Below are 24,069 nucleotides of genomic sequence, written 5' to 3'. Positions count from 1 at the left end.
CCCATCTGCTGTGAATGTCCTCAACCGGAAGCTTCCCACTAAATGTCACTGGGATTTGATTGCAAACTATGAAGTGTGTGTGTGTGTGTGTGTGTGTGTGTGTGTGTGTGTGTGTGTGTGTGTGTGTGTGTGTGTGTGTGTGTGTGTGTGTGTGTGTGTGTGTGTGTGTGTGTGTGTGTGTGTGTGTGTGTGTGTGTGTCGTGTGTGTGGCTTTGTCATGTCTGGCTTGGACATGAGATTTAAATGCTATGACAGTATAAAGGCTCATTCATACATATATATATATATATATATATATATATATATATATATATATATATATATATATATATATATATATATATATATATATAAATATATCCAATGGCTCCAGACAACAGAGAAGATTTACACACATCTCTGATGACCTGAAACATGATTGTAAAGTCAACTTTCACTCAACTTTATCTACTGTATATTGGACATTTAAAAGTAAAGAGCTTCACAAAACAAAAGATCAAACACAATATATTATATTAAATGGTGGTTAAATATAATGTAACAACGCCCTTAAAATGAACCAATAAATTGATAAAGCTAATAAATTCTAAATGATAAAAATTGAATGAAAGCTGTTGGGCATGGGAGCAGTTTAGCTCCTTCATTTTAATTCCTTTTGAGTCTTGCTCTCACAACCTCCACAAACAGCTAACGCGAGGACCTTAAAGCTGTTGCTGGAGCCTGAACATTGAGTAGCTTGGTCAAACATGGAGGTCCTGCACGGGAGACAGGCTTGGACTTAAGAAAAGAGTTGAGCATTTAGCCAGTAATGTGGCCACAGCAGTCAGAAAGTCCCTAAACTGATCAAATCCGACAACATGTTACCATGGAAACAACTCCCCCTCCCAACGGCAGGAAGTGCCATGTGCAGGAGTAGTACGTCCGAATTAATGCATACTACTGATATTTACTCAAAAGTGTGCCGAACTTAAGTATACTTTTTGAGTATATACTGTTTAGTAAGGCATTCAGACGCACCGCTTGAGTCTTTTATTTTCCAGACGTTCTGCTGTGAGTGTGTTCAGATCACCGACCTGTTTCATGTCCGAGTGGAAGCTGTCGCACAGAGACGTTTACCTGCCTCTACAGTCCCGTCATGACTACAACGGGTCTAGGTTCTGTTGGTACAAAGCAACCACAACCCCTCCCCTCCACCTCTGTGCCTGGCAGTGGGTGTGGGCTGTTCCTGCTGAAATGTGAAGGCTGGTTAAGAGCTGGACATTAAGACTAAGAAGTCTGGTGGTTTGTTCAGATTAAGTCTTGGAGACCTTGGTGATGCTCCTATGAGTTTTTTTAGACCGAAGAGGCTCTCTTTTGACCTTTCCGAACAAACCATACTTGCTTAAGCTTCTGTGTGTGCTGTTATGGACTTGAACGTTTGGGAGACGGTGATGGAGAAACAGGGACTAAAAGACTCCGACCCCCCCCCTCAAAAACACCCTGAAGGTCTTTCCTTCCTGTGGCAATAACACTGGACAACTCCTCACTGTGAAGCCGCTGTTATACCAGATAAAGTCACCTCAACTATACAATCTATTTTACAGTTTACAGATGCAAACTGCTAACTTTGCAATACCTTTAGCCTGTTCTTTTTGTATTTATTTTATTTACCTTAAAGTTAAATGGAGCACTGTTACAAATATAAGTCCCCCTTGGGGATAAATAAAGTATTCTGAGTCTTTCCACATTGACAGCAGCATCAACTGCTTCTCTAAGATCATGGTTGATTTCTTTCCCTCTTGGCATTGTGTTAACACATACCTGAACGTTCCAGAGGTGCTCACACCAGCTGTGTTTCATCCAGCAGCACCTGACTGCAACCTACAGGACTCAGTCCTGTGGAAGCGCTGACCCGCCCAGGACGGGTCACGTGACTCTCTTGGCGTTCATCCTCCTGTTCATCTGAACCCACGACCATCAGACTTTTGCTGTAGCTCCCCATTAGATACAGACTCTTAAATCTTGTTCTTACAGAGTTGGCAGTATGTCCAGTGTCTCATATTTTTAACAAATCGACTTAAAAATATTTCAATATTTGAAGTATTTTTAGGGAGAAACACTCGATTTTGTAAATATTTCTGATGCTTTTCTATTGTTCTCAACCTCAACAACCAGGTAGAGACACAGATGCATCATGATAGAGTCCACCAGCAGATAGTGGGGTGCTTTGTTTTCTGTGTATATGCTTGTAGACCCCCCCACCCCCACCCCCACCGCAGGAGATCAGATCAGGCCCGGCACAATCACCAGTCGATAACATGCTAACAAGCTCTGCTGGTCTGATAAGTGGTTGTTTAGGGGAAGAATAGTGAGTTGAAACGTAGCTTAATGAATGTGATCGATGCAGCAAAAGTAAACAGAAGGTTCTCTGATTGTTTCTGTATTTATTTAGTTAGTTAGCTTGTTATCATGGTTGTTAGTGACTGGTAGAAACAGGATGACCGGAAGGGACATACAGAACGAAGCGGAGCAGTGTCGCCTTGTCCCATTAGAAACTGTTTCTTTGTCACCAAAACACCACATAACTATGATTTTCTAATTTAGCTGCTTCTGTTGTATCTTTTGAGTGATGAATGGTGACATGCACATGGAGGTCCAGTCTGTTAGTTGGTCAGGTTTTAAACAGTACTGTTATCCTGAGCTCCTCTGGCAGCGTTACATATTATCTAAAGTCAGACAGAAATCCAAACGGACGAGGAGAGAAGAGTCTGACAACCAGAGTTCAGAGTTAGTAGACAGAACTGTTGAATAGTTGAATGTGTGAAGGTATTTAGATGAGAGGAAGTATTTTGACAGGTTTCCCTGTCAGCTCCTTTCTCTACAAGGAAGCAAAACCTGAAACACCTATGAGTTTGTTCAGCGTATGCATATTTTCTTTTCACAGGTACTATCAGTCGACCAAGTCGTCAGGACTGTCCAGCAACCTGCAGCCAACAGGAGCTAAGGCCGACCATCTCAGGGAAGAGATGGAGGAGGCAGCCAATCGCATGGAGATCTGCAGAGTCAGTGGTCCCTTCACCTCACAGTCCATGTAGATGTCCATGTCTGCCCCGTCAATCATTTCAAAGTTTTAAAGTTTATTTAGACGGGACAATGCATATTCATGAACACTACATTAAGCAGTGTAAATACACCAGGTTTTAGCAGAATTGCTAGTTTCCACCCGCAGTCCCCACAAACAACCAGACACACTCACACCTACGGGCAATTTACAATGATCAATTAACCTAGCTTGCATGTTTTTGGACTATGGGAGGAAACCGGAGTACCCAGAGGAAACCCAAGCAAGCACGGGGAGAACATGCAAACTCCATACAGAAAGGTCCTGCTGGGTCTATTGGGTCTACTGGGTCTATTGGGCTATTTCCAACAAAGCCAGTGCCCCCCTTGAAACCAGTTTTTTGTTTTATTTGACAATCGGCCATGAAGACATCTCTGGTTCAGAGGTACAGCCACACTTTCCTCAAAAGTTAGGTTTCTGCCCATGGGACCTACGATGGGGGGTTTTCTCATTCAGAACGACACGTTTCTGTGTTTCCTGCTCGTGTACTATGCTGTTTCAAGACGTCTCTCTTTCCACCAGGATCAGTTATCAGCTGACATGTACAGTTTCGTGGCCAAAGAAATTGACTATGCAAGCTACTTCCAGACGGTAAGTGCAGCATCCGTGGCGTGAGTGAACACAACACATGTAGCCAACTGACCCTCCGGTCCCTCCGGTCTCTCTGTCTCTCTGTCCAGCTCATAGAGGTCCAGGCAGAGTACCACAGGAAGTCGTTAGAGCTGCTCCAGAGTATTCTGCCCCAGATAAAAGCTCATCAGGGTAAGCACGAGTCCAACATGCTGTCATCTTTTCTGAGAGTCTACCTTCCTGACCCCTTGGATAGGCTCAGCTGCAGCTCTTATTACAGGGACGTGTAAACTTTCATTTGAGTAACGATGCAAGTTGAAAAAGTCAGGGCTGAGAAACGTTACCTGAGAGGCAGGAAACCGTAACCGCTCCTACGCTCCGGGAAGCTGTGGATGTGCCTGAATGAAACGAGGAATTGAAACAGATACAGGTGTGTGTGCGTGCGTGCGTGTGTGTCAGCCAATGCGTGATGTGTGCTACAAGAAATGTTCATGTCCAGAATTCACTGAGATAAAAAGTTAGGAGCTGCTGCCACTCAAATGTCGCTCAAAGGACTGCAACACTTTGACGATATATTCTCTTGTTAAAACTCCAATATAAAAGAATTTGTCATAATATTGAAGTGAAGTAATATCTTTCTTCTTTTTGAAACTCCTCTCAGAGATTTTGTTGGGTTCATGTTTGTTAAATTTCCCAGAGCTCCGTAAAATAGGACTGTAACATCAATGCTAGTGTTGTGTTCTGGACTACGAGCACTGATTCAGCCAAAATCCCACCCTTCAACAACTGTTTGATACAGTAGTCAGACGGGCTAAAGAAACCACTGCAGACCCCTCACACGTCCTACAGTCCTGCAGCAGTATGAGCTGCTCCCATCAGGCCGGCGTTATAGGGGTTCAGTTAAATACCAGAGGAGGTTCCTCAATAAACACAAGAACTCATTCATCCCATATCAGTGAAGCTCTTAAACTCTGGCCAGGGCAGGACGAGGAAGGGGCGGAAGGGATTTGCACTGACTGTATGTTCTTCGTTGTGTGGTGTGTCTGTATGAGTTTGTCCATCTACGTACTGTCTGATATGTTTATCTATAAGGCTGCATTTTTGTCCAGGACAGATTTCCCTTGGGACGAATAAATCAGTCTTGAATCTTGAATCTTGAATCTTGAATCACAATCTGCCGTGTGAGAGGCGTATCGGGCTTGTTGTCTGTTTCTGAGAAAACGCCTCACGTGTAACTGACGGCTCAACCTTGCACAGTAAAGAGTCTAGTCAGGCTTCCATCGCACCGTAGCATTGTGTTTAAGGTGGCATACTTCTACCTCACAACTACCGCAGCAGTACACGGTACACACGGTGTTACCAGACCCTTCTTATGGAGAGCCGCTCAGGCTCACATCGGTGAGATCGTGGAGGAAGAGAGATGAGTTAGAGAGGAGAAATGTTATTGTGATGCTGAGATCTGATTTACACCCAACTGAAGTCTGAGCTTTTGTAAAACCTTTTTCATTTGTGAAAGTAATCAAGACGAAAGTCAAGATACTTCCTAATACATCATTGACCTTTAACAACCAATGCCTGGCATTAGTCTGAACTAATTAAAAATGCAGCTTCCTAACATTTAGTCAGCAGACGTGTGTAGCGTTTAGCTGTGAAGTGCAGTGAGGTGTGTTCCTGGTGTGGTGCTTCAGGATCACTGCAGAAGACATCTGCAGAGCAGGACACCATAGGGAGTCCAGACTTTGATCAGGGGACACGGTCCGGACCAGGATCAGGACCACGATCCGGACCACGGTCAGGACTACGATCCGGGACAAACACAGAGTGATGAAAGCTTTGAGACTAACATTCAGAAAACCATCAAACAAAACAAGACGGTGCAGGTTTGAGCTCAGTCCTGCTGTTAATGTTTCACATGACAGGGAGGTGGAGAACAGCAGCACCAGACCCCCTCTTTACCCTGCTGTGTGCGTGTGTGTGTGTGTGTTTCTGTGTGTGTGTGCGTGTGCCTGCATGTGTGTCTGTGTCCACAGAAACGTGGGTGGAGAAACCCTGCTATGGGAAACTGTTAGACGAGCACTTAGCGCTGAGCGGCAGAGACATCGCCTTCCCCATCGAAGCCTGCGTCACCATGCTGCTGGAGTGTGGCATGCAGGAGGAGGTACACACACTTCTACAGCTTCCACAGAGTAAACAAACACGGGAGTCACATTAGAGACAAATGAGCTGCTGCAGAACACCGTCCTACTTCATGAAAGGACATCTAGTGACATGGAAGATGGAACAAAGATTTTTTTTTTTTGTGATCAAATTTTTATTTCTTTTTTCCATTTTCTGAAAAAACAACATGGGGCATGTATATGATATTTTAACAAAAAAAAAAAAAAACACTGATACATAGCAACAACAAATGAATAGATAATTGTAATAACAAAAAGCAAATACAAAAAAAAAAAAAAAAGTAATGCCCATATAATTAAGTATAACAATGCAAAATTAACACATAAATTAAGGGCAAAAAATAAATAAATATATAAATAAATAAAAATAAAATCATAACCCCAGACATTACCCACCCACCCTCTGGATCCTATTGAACAAACCCCATTAAGCAGTTTTAATTTTTGCTTATTGAGGTAAAAGGGGGATTTTAGTTATACATTTTAAGCATAACTTGATAACATGAATGTTTCACATCAGTAAAGCGATACCTAAAGAACCTTAATCACATTCAAATTATGTATGACATTATTTTATATGCAACATCTCCCAAAATAACCTATGATTCCTGGGAATATGAACCCATAAATGTTATAGTCAAAGTTCCTCTGGTTAGTTTTGGGTGCAAATTCTCAAGAAAAGCAAATTTACATAAGAGATGGCAGTTACTACCAAGTCATTTAGACAGACCACTAGAAAATAAAAAATGACGTAGTTGAAAACCGATAACCATAATAGTCTTTTTCCATACATAATATTTTTGTATGACACAAAAAAAAACTAAATAAAATACAGATCAATCATCACCCCCACCCTCCCTCCCTCCCTCGGACCAACCAAATTACGTAATGCATAATTATTTTTTTTATCACATTTGTCTTGTATCAGTATATACGCAGACAAAGTACCTATATTTTACGCAAATATACCACATATAAGTACACTTCAATACACCAAGCCAGAGAACAAGGAACAAAGATTTTTTGACTGTAGAATTAATGCTGGATTGTAAAAAAACATCCCTAATTTTGTGATTTGTGGGAGAAGTTTTTGCTGCTTGTCTAGGTTGTCCAGTCCGTTGCCTCTGTATCTGTGTGATGTCTCGTTGGTAGGAAGGGGCTGACGTCCTCTGCTTCTCTTGCGTTCAGGGTTTGTTCCGGATCGCTCCGTCGGCCTCCAAGCTGAAAAAGCTGAAGGCGTCTCTGGACTGTGGCGTCTTGGATGTCCAGGAGTATTCTGCAGACCCTCACGCCATCGCAGGTGAGCTGGAGCAACACACACAAGATGCCCCCCTTACAAATAGAACCTTATCGGTTGCCATGACAACTGGTGCCCACTGACAGGAGCAGTGTTAGGGGTCTCACGCGTGTTTCCTGCGCTCCCGAACGTCACTATTAAGCTGCCGACTTCAAAGAAATGTCACGTTTTTTTTAAACCCCGTTTGTTGTCTGTTTTTGTTCCTCATGAATATGTTTAGTGTTCTGCTGCGGTCATCGTTAGCTTTCAGTTTGCTGATAAAGGTATATTTGAGAGCCATTAGAGTCGGATGTAAATGGGGTTAGTATTTATTCTTCTCCTCTGTCTCCTCTAAGATAAGACTCGCAAACCAAACAGCTCTGCTGCTGCACAAGTGCTAAAATAAAGAATAAAAACTACAACTGTGATTAGTGTCAGATTCTTCCTCACCACCAGAAAGCTGGTTGTTGTTGTTTTGTCTCGTTTTTCTTTCTGCTGCTGCCACTGACTGCCTCTTAAATGGAAACCTGGATGGACTACAGAGACGGAGAAGCTTTCAGGCTGCTCCACTGCTCTTATTGATCTGGTCTGGTGTGCAGGGTTTTCTGCAGCTGACTGCTGCGCGGCTGTCAGAGGAAAACCAGCAAGAATAACACAAGCTCGGGGAATATTTCTAGCTTTAAATCAATACGTTTTTAATTAAATGTTATGCGGCTCGTTTTATTTTTTGTCAGCTCTCAAAGAGAGAAAACATTCAGTGTTGCTTCTATAATCATGTAAAATTGGACTTTTATACATTTCTGGCCTTTTTTTTATTATTTGTTTTTGTTTTCTTTATGTGGTATGTCTGTATCATCTTTGAAAAATTAGTGACTTAAAATTGTTTGAGTGGACATAAAGACACGTGGCTGGTGCTTTTGAAGGAACGTTTGCAGGTTTCCGCTCTGAAAGACTCGCATCAGGATTATTTCTGAGAGCCACGTTTACCTGTGGACCCCTCGTACGTCTAGCAGGATGGAATATTTATCTTCTTGTTGTCTGCATTACAGGCCTCTGACTTTATGCTTCAAACCACATCAGCGTGTTAAACGTGTTAATCATGTGGTGTGTGTGTAACAACGTGATACAAGTCTGAACGTTGTGAATGGATCTTAGGTAAATACAACCCCAGAGGAATAACAACACTTAATTTTAGTTGATCTTGTTACCATGCCATTATCAACAATAACAAGTAATACCAGGTATGTAGGGAGCTGATTACGAGACAGTTCCTGCCACTCGGCAGCCCCGATGAGCTGATCAGTAGCTGTGCATTTTACAGGGGACACTTGGACAGTTTGCTGGTCTGGAGAATGCAGGTGTGTTGACACAATGCCAAGAGGGAACGACATGAGCATCGGTCGTAGAGATGCAGCTCTTGCTGCACATTGTCCTGGAGAGGGTTATAAAACAACATCCAGGTGATTTAGAGATTATTCACAAATGGTGAGCATTGCTCGTAGTAAATTACCCCACAGAAATGAAAAAAAGGACCTTCATCCATGTGCCAACATTGTAATTTAGTACTCTTTGGGTTGAAGCTTGACCGGTAGCAGAAAGATCGACTGCAAGTGACTCCCCTGACCACTAGGGCTGCCTCCAAAACCTCAGCTGACCCCCAAGCTAAAAAGAACAACTTTGCAGCATAAATAATAATGTTAAGATAAAATTGTTATTTCACTAATACCATAAAACCACTACGATCAGCCAACGGTCAGTTTAAATTCTACATTTACTACTAGCTTAGAACTGATATGATTATGCATTTAAAATGTTCATCCTGTCAAATAAAACCAAAAGCCTCCTCTACATGTACGAAAGGTCATTTATTTTAAGAGGTGGAGGGTTTCTGTGGAGGTCATAAGAGGTGGAGGCGTCTGTGGAGGTCATGAGAGGTGGAGGCGTCTGTGGAGGTCATAAGAGGTGGAGGCGTCTGTGGAGGTCATAAGAGGTGGAGGCGTCTGTGGAGGTCATAAGAGGTGGAGGCGTCTGTGGAGGTCATAAGAGGTGGAGGCGTCTGTGGAGGTCATAAGAGGTGGAGGCGTCTGTGGAGGTCACGAGAGGTGGAGGCGTCTGTGGAGGTCATGAGAGGTGGAGGCGTCTGTGGAGGTCATGAGAGGTGGAGGCGTCTGTGGAGGTCACGAGAGGTGGAGGCGTCTGTGGAGGTCACGAGAGGTGGAGGCGTCTGTGGAGGTCACGAGAGGTGGAGGCGTCTGTGGAGGTCATAAGAGGTGGAGGCGTCTGTGGAGGTCATGAGAGGTGGAGGCGTCTGTGGAACTCATGAGAGGTGGAGGCGTCTGTGGAGGTTATACGTGGTGGAGACTTCTGTGGAGGTCATGAGAGGGGGAGGCGTCTGTGGAGGTCATAAGAGGTGGAGGTGTCTGTGGAGGTCATAAGAGGTGGAGGTGTCTGTGGAGGTCACAAGAGGTGGAGGCGTCTGTGGAGGTCATGAGAGGTGGAGGCGTCTGTGGAGGTCATGAGAGGTGGAGGCGTCTCCACCTCTGTGTTTATTTGGAGGATGTGAAAGTGGACTAGGAACAACATGATGTAACCCCCCCCCCCCCCCCCCGAAATGATGGACGCTGCAACAGTCACTACGCACAACTTTACTGGGATTTAAATATTGCAATGGTACGTCCGGTTGATGTCACATTTTAATGCAGGTTACAGTTCTTTTCTTCGAATGTGCAGAGAAACACCTGATGTTACCAGCTGATAAGTTTAGCATAAAAGTGCATGGTTAGATCTACACAGACAAGTTTCAGGTGTCCACCTTCGTTCCAACTCACCTCACTGGAACTCACTGGAGGGTTCAGTCTCATGTGTTTGTCTTATATGTTTAGAGAGAGAGAGAGAGCCTATTAATTTATTGCCTATTAATGTAAAATAGTTCTGTATATATATATTGTATGCATGTGTTAGTTATTTAATGTTAAATATTTATTGTAATTGTCTTAATATTTCATGTATTAATTGTATTGTGGTTTGTTGTCTGTATATGTATGCTTTCGGCAACAATGGTTACCATTCATGCCAATAAAGCCAATTTGAATTTGAGAAAGAGAGAGAGAGAGAGAACTCTGCGCTTTGCCCTAACAATCAGAATTGAATCTTTGTAGACTGCCTTTACAACCTCGCTGAAGAATGTAAGTTCACTTCTTGCATAGTAAGTCTATTATTTTTTTAAAGACCAAACTAAAACTACTGGATGCACCACCAAAGTAACGAGAGCTATTCATGCAGGGACAAACTTTTCCATCAAAAGTCTACTTTGGTTGGATATCAGGGTTATGCTGGACAGATCTGTTGGCATGAGCCCAGCTAAAGTTTTAATGTCTTGCCTTTCTGAAGGGCTTTTTGCAGAATCTGTGGGATCTGTTCAAATTCAACTGGTTTGTCATGTCCAGTGGACAGCAGCTGTAAGAGGTGAAAGTAGTGTGGCCAGGATGGGGGAAAATAGATGGGTAATACAGAAAAGGCTGCCTGATAATATGACATAAATCTCTGTGACCGAAGAAGGAATTCTTTTGTTTTTTGCATGCGTTCATGTACTTAACACAGCCGCGCTTCTCTTCTCAGGTGCTCTGAAGTCGTACCTGCGTGAGCTCCCGGAGCCACTAATGACCTTTGAGCTCTACAATGACTGGATCCAAGCCTCCATGTGTGTAACGCTCCACACTAACACCGCTGTCCCGACGTATACGCTACTTATTCCCCTGAACATTTCCTTTCTATTGTCACGCAGCATTCAAGATCAAGAGAAGAGGCTGCAGGCTCTGCTCGGCGCGTGTGAGAAACTACCCCCAACCAACAACAGCAACTTCAAGTGAGTCAGCCTTTTCATGTTTGGCAATGATGGACTCACGTCTGTGCTGAACCAGAGCTGAAAGCTTCAACTACGATGGCGTGACTGTTCATCGATGGATAGTGAGCATGATAGCATGTTAGCTCAGACGGCCCCCATCCACTCCCCAGCTTTACTTTCAGCAGTCAGACCTTCACTGCATGTCATGTCCCTGCATGTCAGATATGTCGGGAGGAATAAGTAACTGCAGAAATACGTTTGGCATGGTGTCATCACATAAATACTTTTCTTCCCACATCTTGACTTCATTCTGAATCCAGGTAAAACTGATTTGTTTTGCCAAATGTTCTCAGTGAAACAAGAAGTAATATCTCCAGCTGTTCTCGTGACCTCTTGTGACCGAAGCTTTTTTGTTTAGTTTAGTTTAGTTTAGTTTAGTTTATTGGTTCTTACAATTTCCACAACACAAATAACCCAAAGTACAAGTGTAAAACAAGTGTACAAATTGTAATACAAAAAAATATATATAATTTTTGGTATATATATATATATATATATATATATATATATATATATATATATATATATATATATATATATATATATATATATATACATACATATACATAATTTTAACTAAAAACCAAGGACCAAAAGGTGTAGACTGAAGCCTAAGCTTATGACGCCTACCCTTTTCACAAAAAAAATGTTAGCTTTTATAAATTAGTGCATTTAGGATTTAGTGAATGAAACAAAATACATAAATAGATCCATATGAGAAGTTACCCGAGTATAAACAAAATAACTGTACACAAACATACAGCATATTCCACATGTGATTACTACTAATATCATTCCATACAGTATATATATATATATATATATATATATATATATATATATATATACACAGGGGTGCACACAAGCCGGGACTCCAGGGCTATATATATATATATACACATGCATCCATACACACACGCATACTGTATATGTCATGTATATGTATATATATATACATACACATGTCCATAGGTACATGCCTATGTGTATTATCCCTTTGTTTATATGTATTAATCATTTTGTATTTATAGGTGCTTTTGAATTGTAATAACGTGCTACACATTTTCATCTCTGTATTTAAGCTGTTCCACAGATTAACTCCTGTTACTGAGATGCATCGTTGTTTAACGTTGGTTCTTGCCTTCGTTTTCCTGAACATATATGTTCCCCTGAGTTCATATTGACTAACTCTGCTTTGGAAGAGATTCTGAATGCTGTCAGGAAGTGTTTTATTGTTGATTTTAAACATAACTTTCGCTGTTTTAAGGTCCATTAAATCTCTGAATTTAAGCACATTTGAATTTATGAATAATTGAAGGTACAGGTCAAATGCAGGAACCAGGGGCATTCGGGGGGCCCTTTTCCACATCCCCGCAAATTTATGGCTCAATGTTTAGACACACAAATGATTCCTAACTTTGAAGGAAATGCATCAACATTTTTGAGCGTGCTTGCAAATATAAGTTTGGGTGTCTGAGGCGACGGTCAACCTCATTGTTGGGACTATTACAAATATTCCTTCAGTGGGAGGTTCAGATTTGCAGCGTAGGCTACGGTGACAGAAATAAAGTTGCAGATCACAATTTTACGTCGGAGTCGGGGGTAAAATATGAGGAAACTTGTGGTTATCTAACTGTTCAAAGCCACGTAGCCGTGAGTGAGATGTCAAGGAGATTAGCGTTCAGAACATCGGTGTTGTTAGTTTTCTTTAAGTTACGTGAACGTGCTTTAAAGTAATGCTCTGACTTACTGATTTGCTTATTGAATTAACAGGTATTTGATCAAATTCCTCTCCAAGCTGACTGAATACCAGGATGAGAACAAGATGACGCCCGGAAACATCGCCATTGTCCTCGGACCCAACCTACTGTGGACGCACAATGAAGGGTGAGGCAGCAGGAACAGATCTCACATTCATGTTTCACCCTCCAGCTTCGCCATCTCGTCAAACTTTGGTCTCCCCAAGTCACCAACATCGTGATACCTCGAAGAAAACCTTTTAAATAGCAGTTCATAAACCAGTTGGGTGATGTAGTAGTGGACACATGCACTTCTTGTAGAAGTCTGTAAGTTTACGATGTCAAAACACCCCTGCAAAAGTGGTAAAACACACTTAATGAATGTGTGTATCCATAATTTGTCAATTCAAATAAAACTCTGTAAATATTTTACAATATGGCATTTAACAGAAAGTACCTGTGCAAAGGTTTCTGCACTTCTATACTACATCAATAAGTGTAATAAACAAATCAAGTTTAAGTGGGACTGAGACAATAACGCAAAATTCAAGACAAAAGGAAGCAAAACAAGTAGCAATAAAGTAAAAGATGAGAAACATAACCACAACGACTGAAATAAAGTTGCGCTTTTAAAAGAGACAAAGATGTGGGATCTCCTACAGCTGATCACGTCTGAGTGATATGGTTTTTAATCGGGGTTTTGGAGTCCCTCCCGAGGATCTCAGGCAACACTTTGCATCAATGAAACATTGACCGATTTACTCGCGGGGCAGTTTCTACTCACATCTTGTAATTAAGAATTCAGATCATAAAACAAATTTTAAAATGTTGAGGTGTTAATCAATGTATGAATCAAAGTAAGTATCCAGGTAATTGGGAGCCGGAAAGGATCTTACTCCGAAGATTTGAGCAAAGAGTCTGCTTCTCTTTGCCTTTACTGTGTATTTAGCTGGTTTTATCATGTAGCTCCCTCTGCTCAGCTCTGAAATACTTTGAATGCATTCGTTTAATCTCTGAAGCAGGCAGACTGTAGACATTCTCTCATTTCAGCTTAGTTTTTTTTGTGCACTCGAGGCTCCAGCATATCTCCAGAAAACAGTTCTTATAAAACGGTATATTTATCATAATGATGACTAAGCAGACTGAAATGCTGAAGGACACCTTCATATCTCTGCGTAAATCTTCAACTTTGCAGAACTCTATAACTTTTAATTAGGAGTTTAATAGCCCACACATCCAAAGCGATTTTAATTTTCTCCGTGTAATGCTTCAGTGATACCATGAAAATGTGTTAATCACCTTCTGAGTGTAAAAAAAATGTAACACAAACGGCTACTTTTGAACTGCACTACTTTCCAGCATAAAAGGCCTGTTTCCTCTTTTTTCCCACTGCAGCAATATAACTGAGATGATGACCACAGTTTCCTTGCAGATCGTCGGCATAATTGAGCCGATCATCCAGCATGCCGACTGGTTTTTCCCAGGAGGTGAGGAGTGCAAGAAGAAACAGACAATACGGAGCCTTTTTCCTCATTCTAGCCTGAATCTAGACAAGCTGCAAGTGAACACGACGAAATGCGTCTGTCATTGTTTCCTTTCATCTTTCATAGAAATCGAGTTCAATGTCACAGGCAACTACGGCAGCCCCGTCCACACCAACCACAACGCCAACTACAGCTCAATGCCGTCTCCAGATATGGATCAGATCGATCGCAAGCAGAACGACCAGAGCCGACGGCCGCTGAGCGTCGCCACGGACAACATGATGCTGGAGTTCTATAAGAAGGATGGGTATGACTCTCCTTTCTCTACTCAGACTGTGCTTCAACACTTTGAGCAGCAGTTCGGGTAATTATAACCAAATAGTAGCAGCCAATGAGAGCAGTGTTTCAATGGATCCCACCTAAGACAAATGGATGTCCGAATTAAATCAAGTGTCAATCATAATTTGCTGCTGGACAGAAGTGGGACAGAATGTCAGAGAGGTTCAAACAACAGATTCCTCTAAAACAGGCAGCAAGGCTCACAGGAGCATTGGAAAACCGGGATCTGGCAAATGAAGGAAACCTGCTTCTGTTCTGTAATAGATATACTGTACATGTATGTAGAGAGAGCATGAGGTCCCTGAGGTTGTTCCCAGGATCTGCTGAAGCCACCTTCCCAGCGTGGCGGCCACAGCTTCCAGCTCTCTAACTACCACTGGCACCACTGATACCTTCACCTTCACAACCGCTCCATTTCTTCCTTAAACCATTGATCATTTTCCAGCTCCTCTTGTTCCTTCCTCTTGGTGTTGCTGTTGCTTGGGATTGCTGCGTCTATCAATACTGCTCTCCTTTGGAGTTTGTTAGCCACCACAGTGTCCAGAAATTTTAACATCCACCGAGCACATGCTGAATTTGCGCAGCAGCATATTAGCTTGGGCATACATCCTTCGACACTGTCTGTAAATATCTCTGTCATCAGAGAGATCATTAGTCATACAATGACCAAGGTATTTCACCTCGTCACACTCGGTGAGGGCAGAATCTGCCAGAAAGAAGTCAGGAAAAGCTAACTTTCTATCTCTCCGGCTACGGACAATCATCATATTACTTTTCTTTGTGTTAAATTTAATATCATATTCAGACCCGTACTGAGAACATGTCCTCAGCAGGTGCTGGAGGCCAGCACTATATGGACTGAAAATAACCAGATCATCCGCGTACATTAAGTGGTTGAAAAGTACATCACCTATCATACAGCCTGTTCCACACTTATTCAGCTGCAGAGAAAGGTCCTGCAGATAAATATTTAACAGGACCGGTGACAAAATCCCTCCCTGCCAAACACCATTGGTAACAGGGAATGGAGCAGATACAGAGCTTCCCCACTGAACTCTCATAGTCTGCTGTGCATACCGGTAAACCAGAATTCAAAGTAACCAGGAACACCTCTCACACTCAATTTGCTGAATAACTTTTCATGGTTAAAACGGTCAAACGCTTTTGAGGCGTCGATAAAACACATACAATTAGTGGTGTTTAGTTTCCTATATTTATCAACTATTTCCTTTAAGGCAAATATGCACAAATCAGTGCCATGATCTCGTTTGAACCCAAATTGGTTATCAGATGTTAAAATATAGTGTTCCAGTCTATTCAATAACATTTTCTCCAGAATTTTAGATAAAGTACTAGTTAAGGCAATAGGCCTACAGTTTTCTGAGCTATTGAGTTTACCCACTTTATCTTTAATGAAACAGATAAAATAGAATCAGGTAAAACACTGTGTACTAGAAATCCAGTGAAACATATGGCAAGCAAATTTAAGATGCTCAGCATTGATTGCGTAGGGATTGCGTTGTGTGGAGACTTTTTATTTACACAGAAAGATTATTTTTTGTTTAAAATAGTTATTCTACCCATTTTATTTATTTTTATTGAATGTATCTGTTGCAAATAAAACCTGTCTTCCAATTCATTGCATTTTTAGCCTAGTTATTTTTGTAGTAGAAGTATCGTATCGATACTATCGTATCTGCAAGTACACAAATTAAAATACTCGTACTCGGTGTGAAAAAAATGGTATCGGGGCATCCCTAGTGTTGTCCCCACATCAGCAGGATTTATACGCCGTCAGACGGGTGTAAATCTATGTTACCCCTAGCTCAGATTATGGAACATCACAACATTTCCTACCATACTCATTGAGTAACTGTATTCATCAAATCAATGAGTGGATGTGCCAGAATTTTCTCCAGCTAAATGCAGAAAAGACAGAGGTGATCATTTTTGGCCCTAAAAATGAAAGGGAAAAGATCAGCGCTCACATTGGCTCCATGTCATTGACAGCTACAAATCAAGCCAGAAATCTTGGTTTAATTATTGACTCAGACCTGAACTTCAAGTTATTCACTAAATCTGCTTATTACCACATTGCTAGAATTAAGGAGATTCTGTCTAAACAAGACATGGAAAAACTTATTCATGCTTTCATTTTCAGTAGGTTGGATTATTGCAATGGCATCTTTACAGGCCTTAACAAGAAATCTATCAGGCAGCTGCAGCTGATCCAGAACGCTGCTGCCAGAGTCCTTACAAATACAAGGAAACTGGACCATATTACACCGGTCATGAAATCACTACACTGGCTTCTAGTGAGTCAAAGGATAGAGTTGAAAATCTTACTGCTGGTCTACAAAGCACTGAATGGTCTTGGACCAAAATACATGGTTGATCTGTTAGTTCCTATGAAGCTCCCAGACCCCTTAGGTCTTCTGGATCTGGTTTGTTGTGGTTCCCAAGAACCTGAACCAAGCAAGGTGAGGCAGTTCAGTTATTCTGCTCCTCACCGGTGGAACAAACTTCCTGTAGACCTGAGGTCTGCTCCAACTGTCAGCTCCTTTAAACCAGGCCTAAAAACATTACTGTTTACTGAAGCGTACTCTTAAATTAAATACTTACCTGCTGTACTCTACTGCCCTTAATTTTTAACAACTTGTGCTTTTTATTATTTTACCTCTTTTCTTATCATTTTATTTCATTGTATTTGTTATTTAAGTGTTCTCTTAAATTAAATACTTTCTGAAAACCGTGCGAAGTTATGGATAAGCCCTGAATGCAGGCATTGTGACGTAAAATTGTCAAATTGGTTTAATTCACCATTTGAATTGTTACAGATTACTTTTGTAATACTATATTTGACCCGGTCTTTGTACGTTTTAACCGTATAGAAACGTAATTCTCGTCAGTTGTGTGAAATAAGACCTGGAAACAGGCATTGTGGCATAGAATTGTTAAATTGGTTTAATTCACCGTACAAATTGTTACACATTACTTTTAATACTGTATTTGACCTGGTCTTTGTACGTTTTGACCGTATAGAAACGTAATTCTTGCCATTTTAAGAACGAGATGTACCTGCTGTACTCTACTGCCCTTACTTTAACTTGTGCTTTCTATTATTTTACCTCTTATCATTTTATTTTTGTTTATATTTTAAGTGTGTCTTGCCGCTTTTAATGTTGATGTATAGCACTTTGAATTACCTTGTGTTGAATTGTGCTACAGTATATAAATAAACTTGCCTTGCCTTTCCTAAAAACCACCAGCATGGATGAGCATCAGGATGAGCTTCAGGATGAGTGTTTTTTAGCCGGGATGTGGCGAGTTATTCGCGGGGCAGCTCGACATGCCCCCCCGAGTCGGTCAATGTAAAAGTGACAGGCGACATGCGTTAAACATGGGTTACCTGCGGATGGAAAAGGAGCTACAGTCACAGCTCTCCGGGTCTCCGACCACCACGTCATTCATTTCACTCTTTGTCTACCAGAACTGTCCTCTCACTCTCTCTGCTCCACTCGGAGCTCTGGCCCTGATAACTCTGTCTACGATCCACAAAACCTGCTCGCCCCAGTGTACGTCAGCCATGACTAATGGCCCTTTTCCACTAGTACCTACTCTGCGCGCTTCTACTCGCCACGCCCCCGTCTTGCGCTTTTCCACTACGGGCCGAGACGGGTAAAGGCTGGCCAAGTAGATACTTTTTCTGTACCTGTTCTGCCGAGGTTCTGAGCATGCTGAGTCAGCGCGAGAACGACTTGCGACTCGCGGCTCGTGGCGATTTTATTATACAGCTCAAACGTCTGTTTGGTCACAGCAGCTTCACCCCATCCCGCCCACTTCTCACCTGGGTGTCGAAAAACAAATGAGGACAAAGCGGGTGGAGGCGGGACGAGGCGTGACGAGGCGTCCCGTGACGAGGCGTCCCGAGCCGGGGCGCGCTGAGTAGGTACTAGTGGAAAAGGGCCATTACAGATACCTCCAGAAGCTGTGCACCTCTCTCACAGCTGCTCAGGAAAAATGTCATAAATGGAATAACCCTGCTGAGCTTGAGTTATCAGACTTTCCTATCTACCTTTGGATCCAACATAAAAGCTGCCAAAATTGCTTTTTATAACAAATTTAGCAGAAACTTTGACACGTGGAAAGTATTTTCCACCTTCAAATCACTATTTAACCTTCCACAGACACCACCACTCACTCGGCTCTCAGTTAACAACTTTGCCTCTTTCTCACTAAGAAGGTGGCAGCTATCAGTAGCCAGTTCTCTGACCTGCTCAGACAACCAGTTATCCTCCGCTATCCTCCGCTATCCTCCTCCTACCCAGGAGGCTTTAAGACCAATCCTCAGTTTTTATCCTACTTGACCTTTGAGTTGCTTTTCACTGACAAAATATACATTTTGGGCAAAGCCTACTGATTTTCAATCTTATCTCACAAGGAACTCATTTAACAAAAGCAAACATTCATACTTCACTGGCTTTCCAGGAGCGCTACAAGGCTTGGTTCCAGGCCCTTTTGTCTTTGCTCTAGTCACCTCAAGAAAGTTCAAGTCAAGTCATGCTGGCCTTATGACGCTTTTCCACTAGCACCTACTCAGCCTGACTCGACTCACCTTGGTTTTGCGCTTTTCCACTAGGGGTCTAACGTGCTGAGTAGATACTTTTTCTGTAACTATTCTGCCGAGGTTCTAAGCAGCTGAGTCGGGCTGGATCTGACGTCATCACACTACAGGCCACCGATTGGTCGGGGGGCGGGGCCGTCAGACATCTGAGTCAGGAGGCCGAAATCAGCGAAAGAGCGACTCGCGGCTTCTTGTTCATTTTATTCGACAGGCAATGGCATGGCAAAAGTCTGTTTGGTGATCCAACTCTGAGGTGCAAATGTTAATAAACCTGGTGGCTGAGGAGAGAATTAAAAAGGGATCTAGACGTTAAGGAACGACCAAATCTACCAGAAGCTCTGTCACTTCATAGCTGCTCGCGGCTACCAACAGACTTTTCAGCAGCGCTGAGACAAACTAGATAAATTAAAAAGCGTCACCGCTTGAAGCTTCTCTCACTCTCATTTTTAACTTGATATTGAACACAAGTCACAGACCCAGCAGCACATATATCATCTCCTCCATGTTCTACATCTTTAGTGTTGTTGTCTTCTTTGTTTAGATCACACAATCAAATACGTCACAGCAGCTTCCTCCAACCCGCCTACTTCTGCTCCAGGTGCTGAATTGTTATGGAAAAGAAACCAGGCCGAGTTGAGATGAGTAGAGCCGAGTAGGTACTAGTGGAAAAGTGCCAAAAGTGACTTCTGGGTCTGCACCCAGTTATTTCTTAAGCCTTATGCTCCATTCATTATGTTCCTCTATTGAATGCCGTCTGGCACTGCCACCCCTACACACAAGGCAGTTCAGACTGTTCTCATACGTTCATGCTGGTGGAACGAGCTACCAGGTACTATCAGAGCATGGGTTTCCTTCTCCTTTCAAAAACCTCTTGAAGACATATCTCTCCTTGGAAGATCTCCTCTCCTAACTTCTCTAAAACTTATCCACCTCACATCTAACTGCATCTTTGTACTTTCATATCAATACAAGTCAACCATACACATCGTCTTTTTAGGGACCTTACACGTTTTTCTTTCCGTATTTATTTAATTGGCATAGAACTCAATGCTGGGGTCTCCCACGTCTGGCTAGATTGTTCTTCCTCACTCGTAAGTCTGCCAAATGAGAAACTCTTTCCATAGTCACACTTTGCAATGATCTGGCAGAGAGTTCAGGCCTACGCAGATCAGCAGTGCGGACAAAGCAACTATATACTTTGAGTTGGTTTTAGCGTTTTAATAGAGTTGTTTTCCATGGTCCCATTCAGTTTTTGATGAAGGCTTTCAGTGCTCTGTTGTTGTTGTACAGCTCCAAGCACTTGAGTGTGTTCAGCATTCAGTCATAGGCTTTTTAATAGTCAATCCAGGCAGTGCACAGGTTGGTTTTCCTTATCTTGCAGTCTTTGGTGACTGTCTTGTTGACCAGCAGTTGGTGCTTGGCTATTCTGGTGGTTCTTTTGGGGATGCGGTCATGTGTTGACTAATACTTATCCTGGCTACTACCATTTTTGACAGGAGCTTTAATGCTGCACAGAGGCAGGTAATTGGCCATTAATTGGATGGGTTTGTCCCTTTGAAAATGAGCACCATGGAACCTGGGGTTAACCACACTGGGGTGGTCCTGTCTGTTAGCAGCTGGTTTAGTTGTGCTGCAATATGTTATATATAACAAAAAAAAGTACAAAAAGTAAGGAAATGTGTGTTTGGTAGATTATTTCTTTGTTGTAACCATGCTTCTTGGCAAAAAATACTTTACTGTTTGAAAGCCTGTTTATTTACCTTTTATATGGTAACACATTTGTAGGAAACATGGATTTGATGAGCAGCAGAGCTGAGGATGTGGGTTGGAGCCATGAAGAAAATGCCAATACTTCTCTGCCAATGCCAAACAACCTTGGCTCTTGCTAGGTGGATTGGATGACTGAAGTTTGAAGAAAAAAGACATTGGCAATTTAACAATTGATCAATTTAACAAACAGGAGCCTCGGTAGGGTTGTTTGGCATTGGCACGCGTGCGTGCGTGCGTGCGTGCGTGCGTGCGTGCGTGCGTGCGTGCGTGCGTGCGTATATTAATGCATATTACAATACAATATGTAGAACAACCATTTGTGATGCTTCCAACAGATTTTCTGTACAGTTGTAACCTTGAACATGCTAAGTTTGTATATACATATAATAATCTTCCTTTGTCAGTATTTAGCTCATGAAACACACTGCAATTAGTCCTCTGCTTCTAACTCATCAGTAATTACACTAGGAGCAGTGGGCTGCCATTTTTCCAGTGCCTGGGGAGCATGATTGTAGCTTATTGTGGTTTATTCACAGTTTCTGTATCATCTTCTCTCAAGCATAAGGTCATGAACACAACAGAAAGTGAAGAAAATAAATACAGACAGGGAGGTGACATTTAGTCTGTGAAACAGTCAATCCTGCAATCCTCAAACTGAGGGGGAGACTTAGAGGAAAACCAGCCAGTCATTCTCTTTTTCTTTAACTTTCTGTCTTTGAGTGTCTAAAGCTTTCATACACCCTAGGTCTTATCAGGACCTATGGGGAGGCTGAGCTCTGCAGCCCAGGGACCACCAGTAGCCAAGCTAATTAAACCTGGGCTGAGTGGGATGGATCGATAGAGCTCAGCTTTCAGTACAAAAACACTCATCTGAACCAGAGTGAGGCTTCAAAGGAGAGGTGAAATGAAGCTGGCGCATTCAGTTGCCATTTGAGTAACTGTAAGAAGACAATCTTTTTGTTCTATGTGCAAAATATTTTAAATTTAGACCCATACATTATAATTTATTGTACAGACTCAAAGCTATGCTGCTCTGCGCATCCATTCTCCAAAATGGTATAGAACAGTGATCATCAACTGGCGGCCCACGGGCCCAATCCGGCCCACCGAACCGTCCAATCTGGCCCACGACTGGATTCTTCTCTGACGGGCCTCTGACAGCTCAGGATATGAATCCTTGAAATTTGTATGTTTAGTGTTGTGGTGACGGCGAAGATTATATTCTTTTGCAACAGCAACACTTTCGTTGCAAATGAGGCATACAGGTGACCCATTTGGGAAGGTTGGCATGATAAATGCGAACTTTTCAGTCCAGAGACTTTTCAGTCATGTTTAAAGGATCTGTTTTCCACATCTACTTTTCGTTTCATGGCCTTTGAGAGTGCCATTTTACCCCTTGGGTAGCAATGTGAGCTACCCCTCACAAAAACATGCACACAGTCCTGGGCTATACATGCCCCCTCTGGCCAACCGGGGCGCCAGATGGGGGGGGGGAGGATCTGGCCGGAATAACGTGATCCTTCCACACGCTACGTCTGGCCGGAGAAGCCCCACCCTGTCTGGTGAAAAGATGCGGCCTGCTCACTCCTCAGGTTAAGGAGGAGACCTGAGCTCAGTGCAGGGCCCTCCTGGGGTTGGTAGAGGAAGGCAATGCCCAGGATTGTTACTTAGATAGGAGCACTGGGTGATAAAATGGGGAAAAAACCGGGATAAAAATATTTTTAAAAAAAAGAGAGTGCCATTTTACCTGCGTTAAGAGGCCTTTTCCTATCACTTCTCTGGTGTTTGTTTTTCAAGTGCTCTATAAATAAAGTTGACTTAATTGAGTTGAGGCAAAATATTTCTATCACTCCTGGTGGATGACTGTGGAATAGGTGATAGGCGACTTACTCATAAAGGCTAAAAATGCCTTCAGTTTTGTAATGAAATGGAAAAAATATATAAACAATAAACATCAAATAATAATGTTATGCCAACATTTTATTTGTATTTAATTTTTATTTGAGGGTCCGGCCCCCAAGGTGACTGTCTGGTAAAATTCTTGCCCTCTGACAAATATAGTTGGTGAGCCCTGATATAGAACAACAGGTTGGATAAGTTTGAGCTCTCAAAGGGAGCTGGTGGAGTTGGTGGAAGAGCAAACGCTGGACCATGAGGGCCGTGTCACATCCTTAGAAGACGCCTCTTGCCTGAAAGATGAGAACAAAATAAAATAGTTATTCTACTCATTTTATTTATTTTTATTGAATTTATCTGTTGCAAATAAAACTTCTGTCTTCCAATTCATTGCATTTTTCATTGCATTTTTAGCCTAATTATTTTTGTGGTAGAAGTATCGTATCGGTACTCGGTATCGGCAAGTACACAAATTAAAATACTCATACTCGTACTCGGTGTGAAAAAAATGGTATCGGGGCATCCCTACTCAAAACATTAGATCTCTCGCTTCATTGGTGCTTTTGAGGCACCAGCAACCACCTTTCGTCTCAGGGGCACATGGGCACGAGAACTAGGAACCCCTGTCAGACGAAGTAGGGCAGGAGGGGCTGTCACATATGTGAGTGTTCTGTTACCTCCAGATATCAGTTGATTCACTTTTAGTCACACACAGACCGCAGCACTCCCAAACTAGATTTAATCGAATATTTGATTCAGTGTCTCCCGTGTGTGATATATGTGGCAGAGCTGAAGGCACATTTGTTCCGGTTCTGCTCAGCATTGGACAGTTTTTGGTGTGAAATATTTAATTGGTTCTCTAGGCCAGAGGTTTTCAACTGGTTTTGTCCCAGGGACCACCATTATAACCAAGAAGCAACTCGGGGACCAATGCTTTTGGGGATGTTTGTTTTATTTTGCACCTTGCTTTTAAATAAGAGTATGGGCCTATATAGGCTATTTATTTGCACCAGTGTCTATTTTTATTTGTACCTTTTGTTATAAAATTATTGTTTTCCATTTACAATTTCACGGACCACCTGCAATACCGCCACAATCCCTGCTCTAGGCAATGTAAAATAAATATTCAACCAGATTGTACCATAGCAATCTTTGGCTCTTCTGAAAGGACACCGACCCGTCCTTTCCAC

At 42.2% G+C, this 24,069-nt stretch overlaps 1 protein-coding gene across 5 annotated transcripts in view; it reads left to right on the top strand.

Annotated features, from left to right (window-relative positions):
- Positions 1-24,069, top strand: part of LOC133418830 (rho GTPase-activating protein 44-like) — a 119,664-nt gene that overhangs the window by 75,380 nt on the left and 20,215 nt on the right. For all 5 annotated transcript variants that reach the window (XM_061707692.1, XM_061707690.1, XM_061707691.1 and 2 more), the window contains exons 7-16: positions 2,924-3,041; positions 3,623-3,691; positions 3,781-3,862; positions 5,701-5,828; positions 7,036-7,147; positions 10,742-10,823; positions 10,908-10,988; positions 12,801-12,914; positions 14,162-14,253; positions 14,377-14,557. In XM_061707692.1, the coding sequence (XP_061563676.1) occupies positions 2,924-3,041; positions 3,623-3,691; positions 3,781-3,862; positions 5,701-5,828; positions 7,036-7,147; positions 10,742-10,823; positions 10,908-10,988; positions 12,801-12,914; positions 14,162-14,253; positions 14,377-14,557 (1,059 nt within the window). The remainder of the gene's footprint in view (positions 1-2,923; positions 3,042-3,622; positions 3,692-3,780; positions 3,863-5,700; positions 5,829-7,035; positions 7,148-10,741; positions 10,824-10,907; positions 10,989-12,800; positions 12,915-14,161; positions 14,254-14,376; positions 14,558-24,069) is intronic.

The sequence above is a fragment of the Cololabis saira genome, chromosome 19 (assembly GCF_033807715.1).
Source record: "Cololabis saira isolate AMF1-May2022 chromosome 19, fColSai1.1, whole genome shotgun sequence".
Classification (NCBI taxonomy): domain Eukaryota; kingdom Metazoa; phylum Chordata; class Actinopteri; order Beloniformes; family Belonidae; genus Cololabis; species Cololabis saira.
Note: the sequence above shows the minus strand (reverse complement) of the source record. Positions and strands in the feature narration are given on the sequence as shown.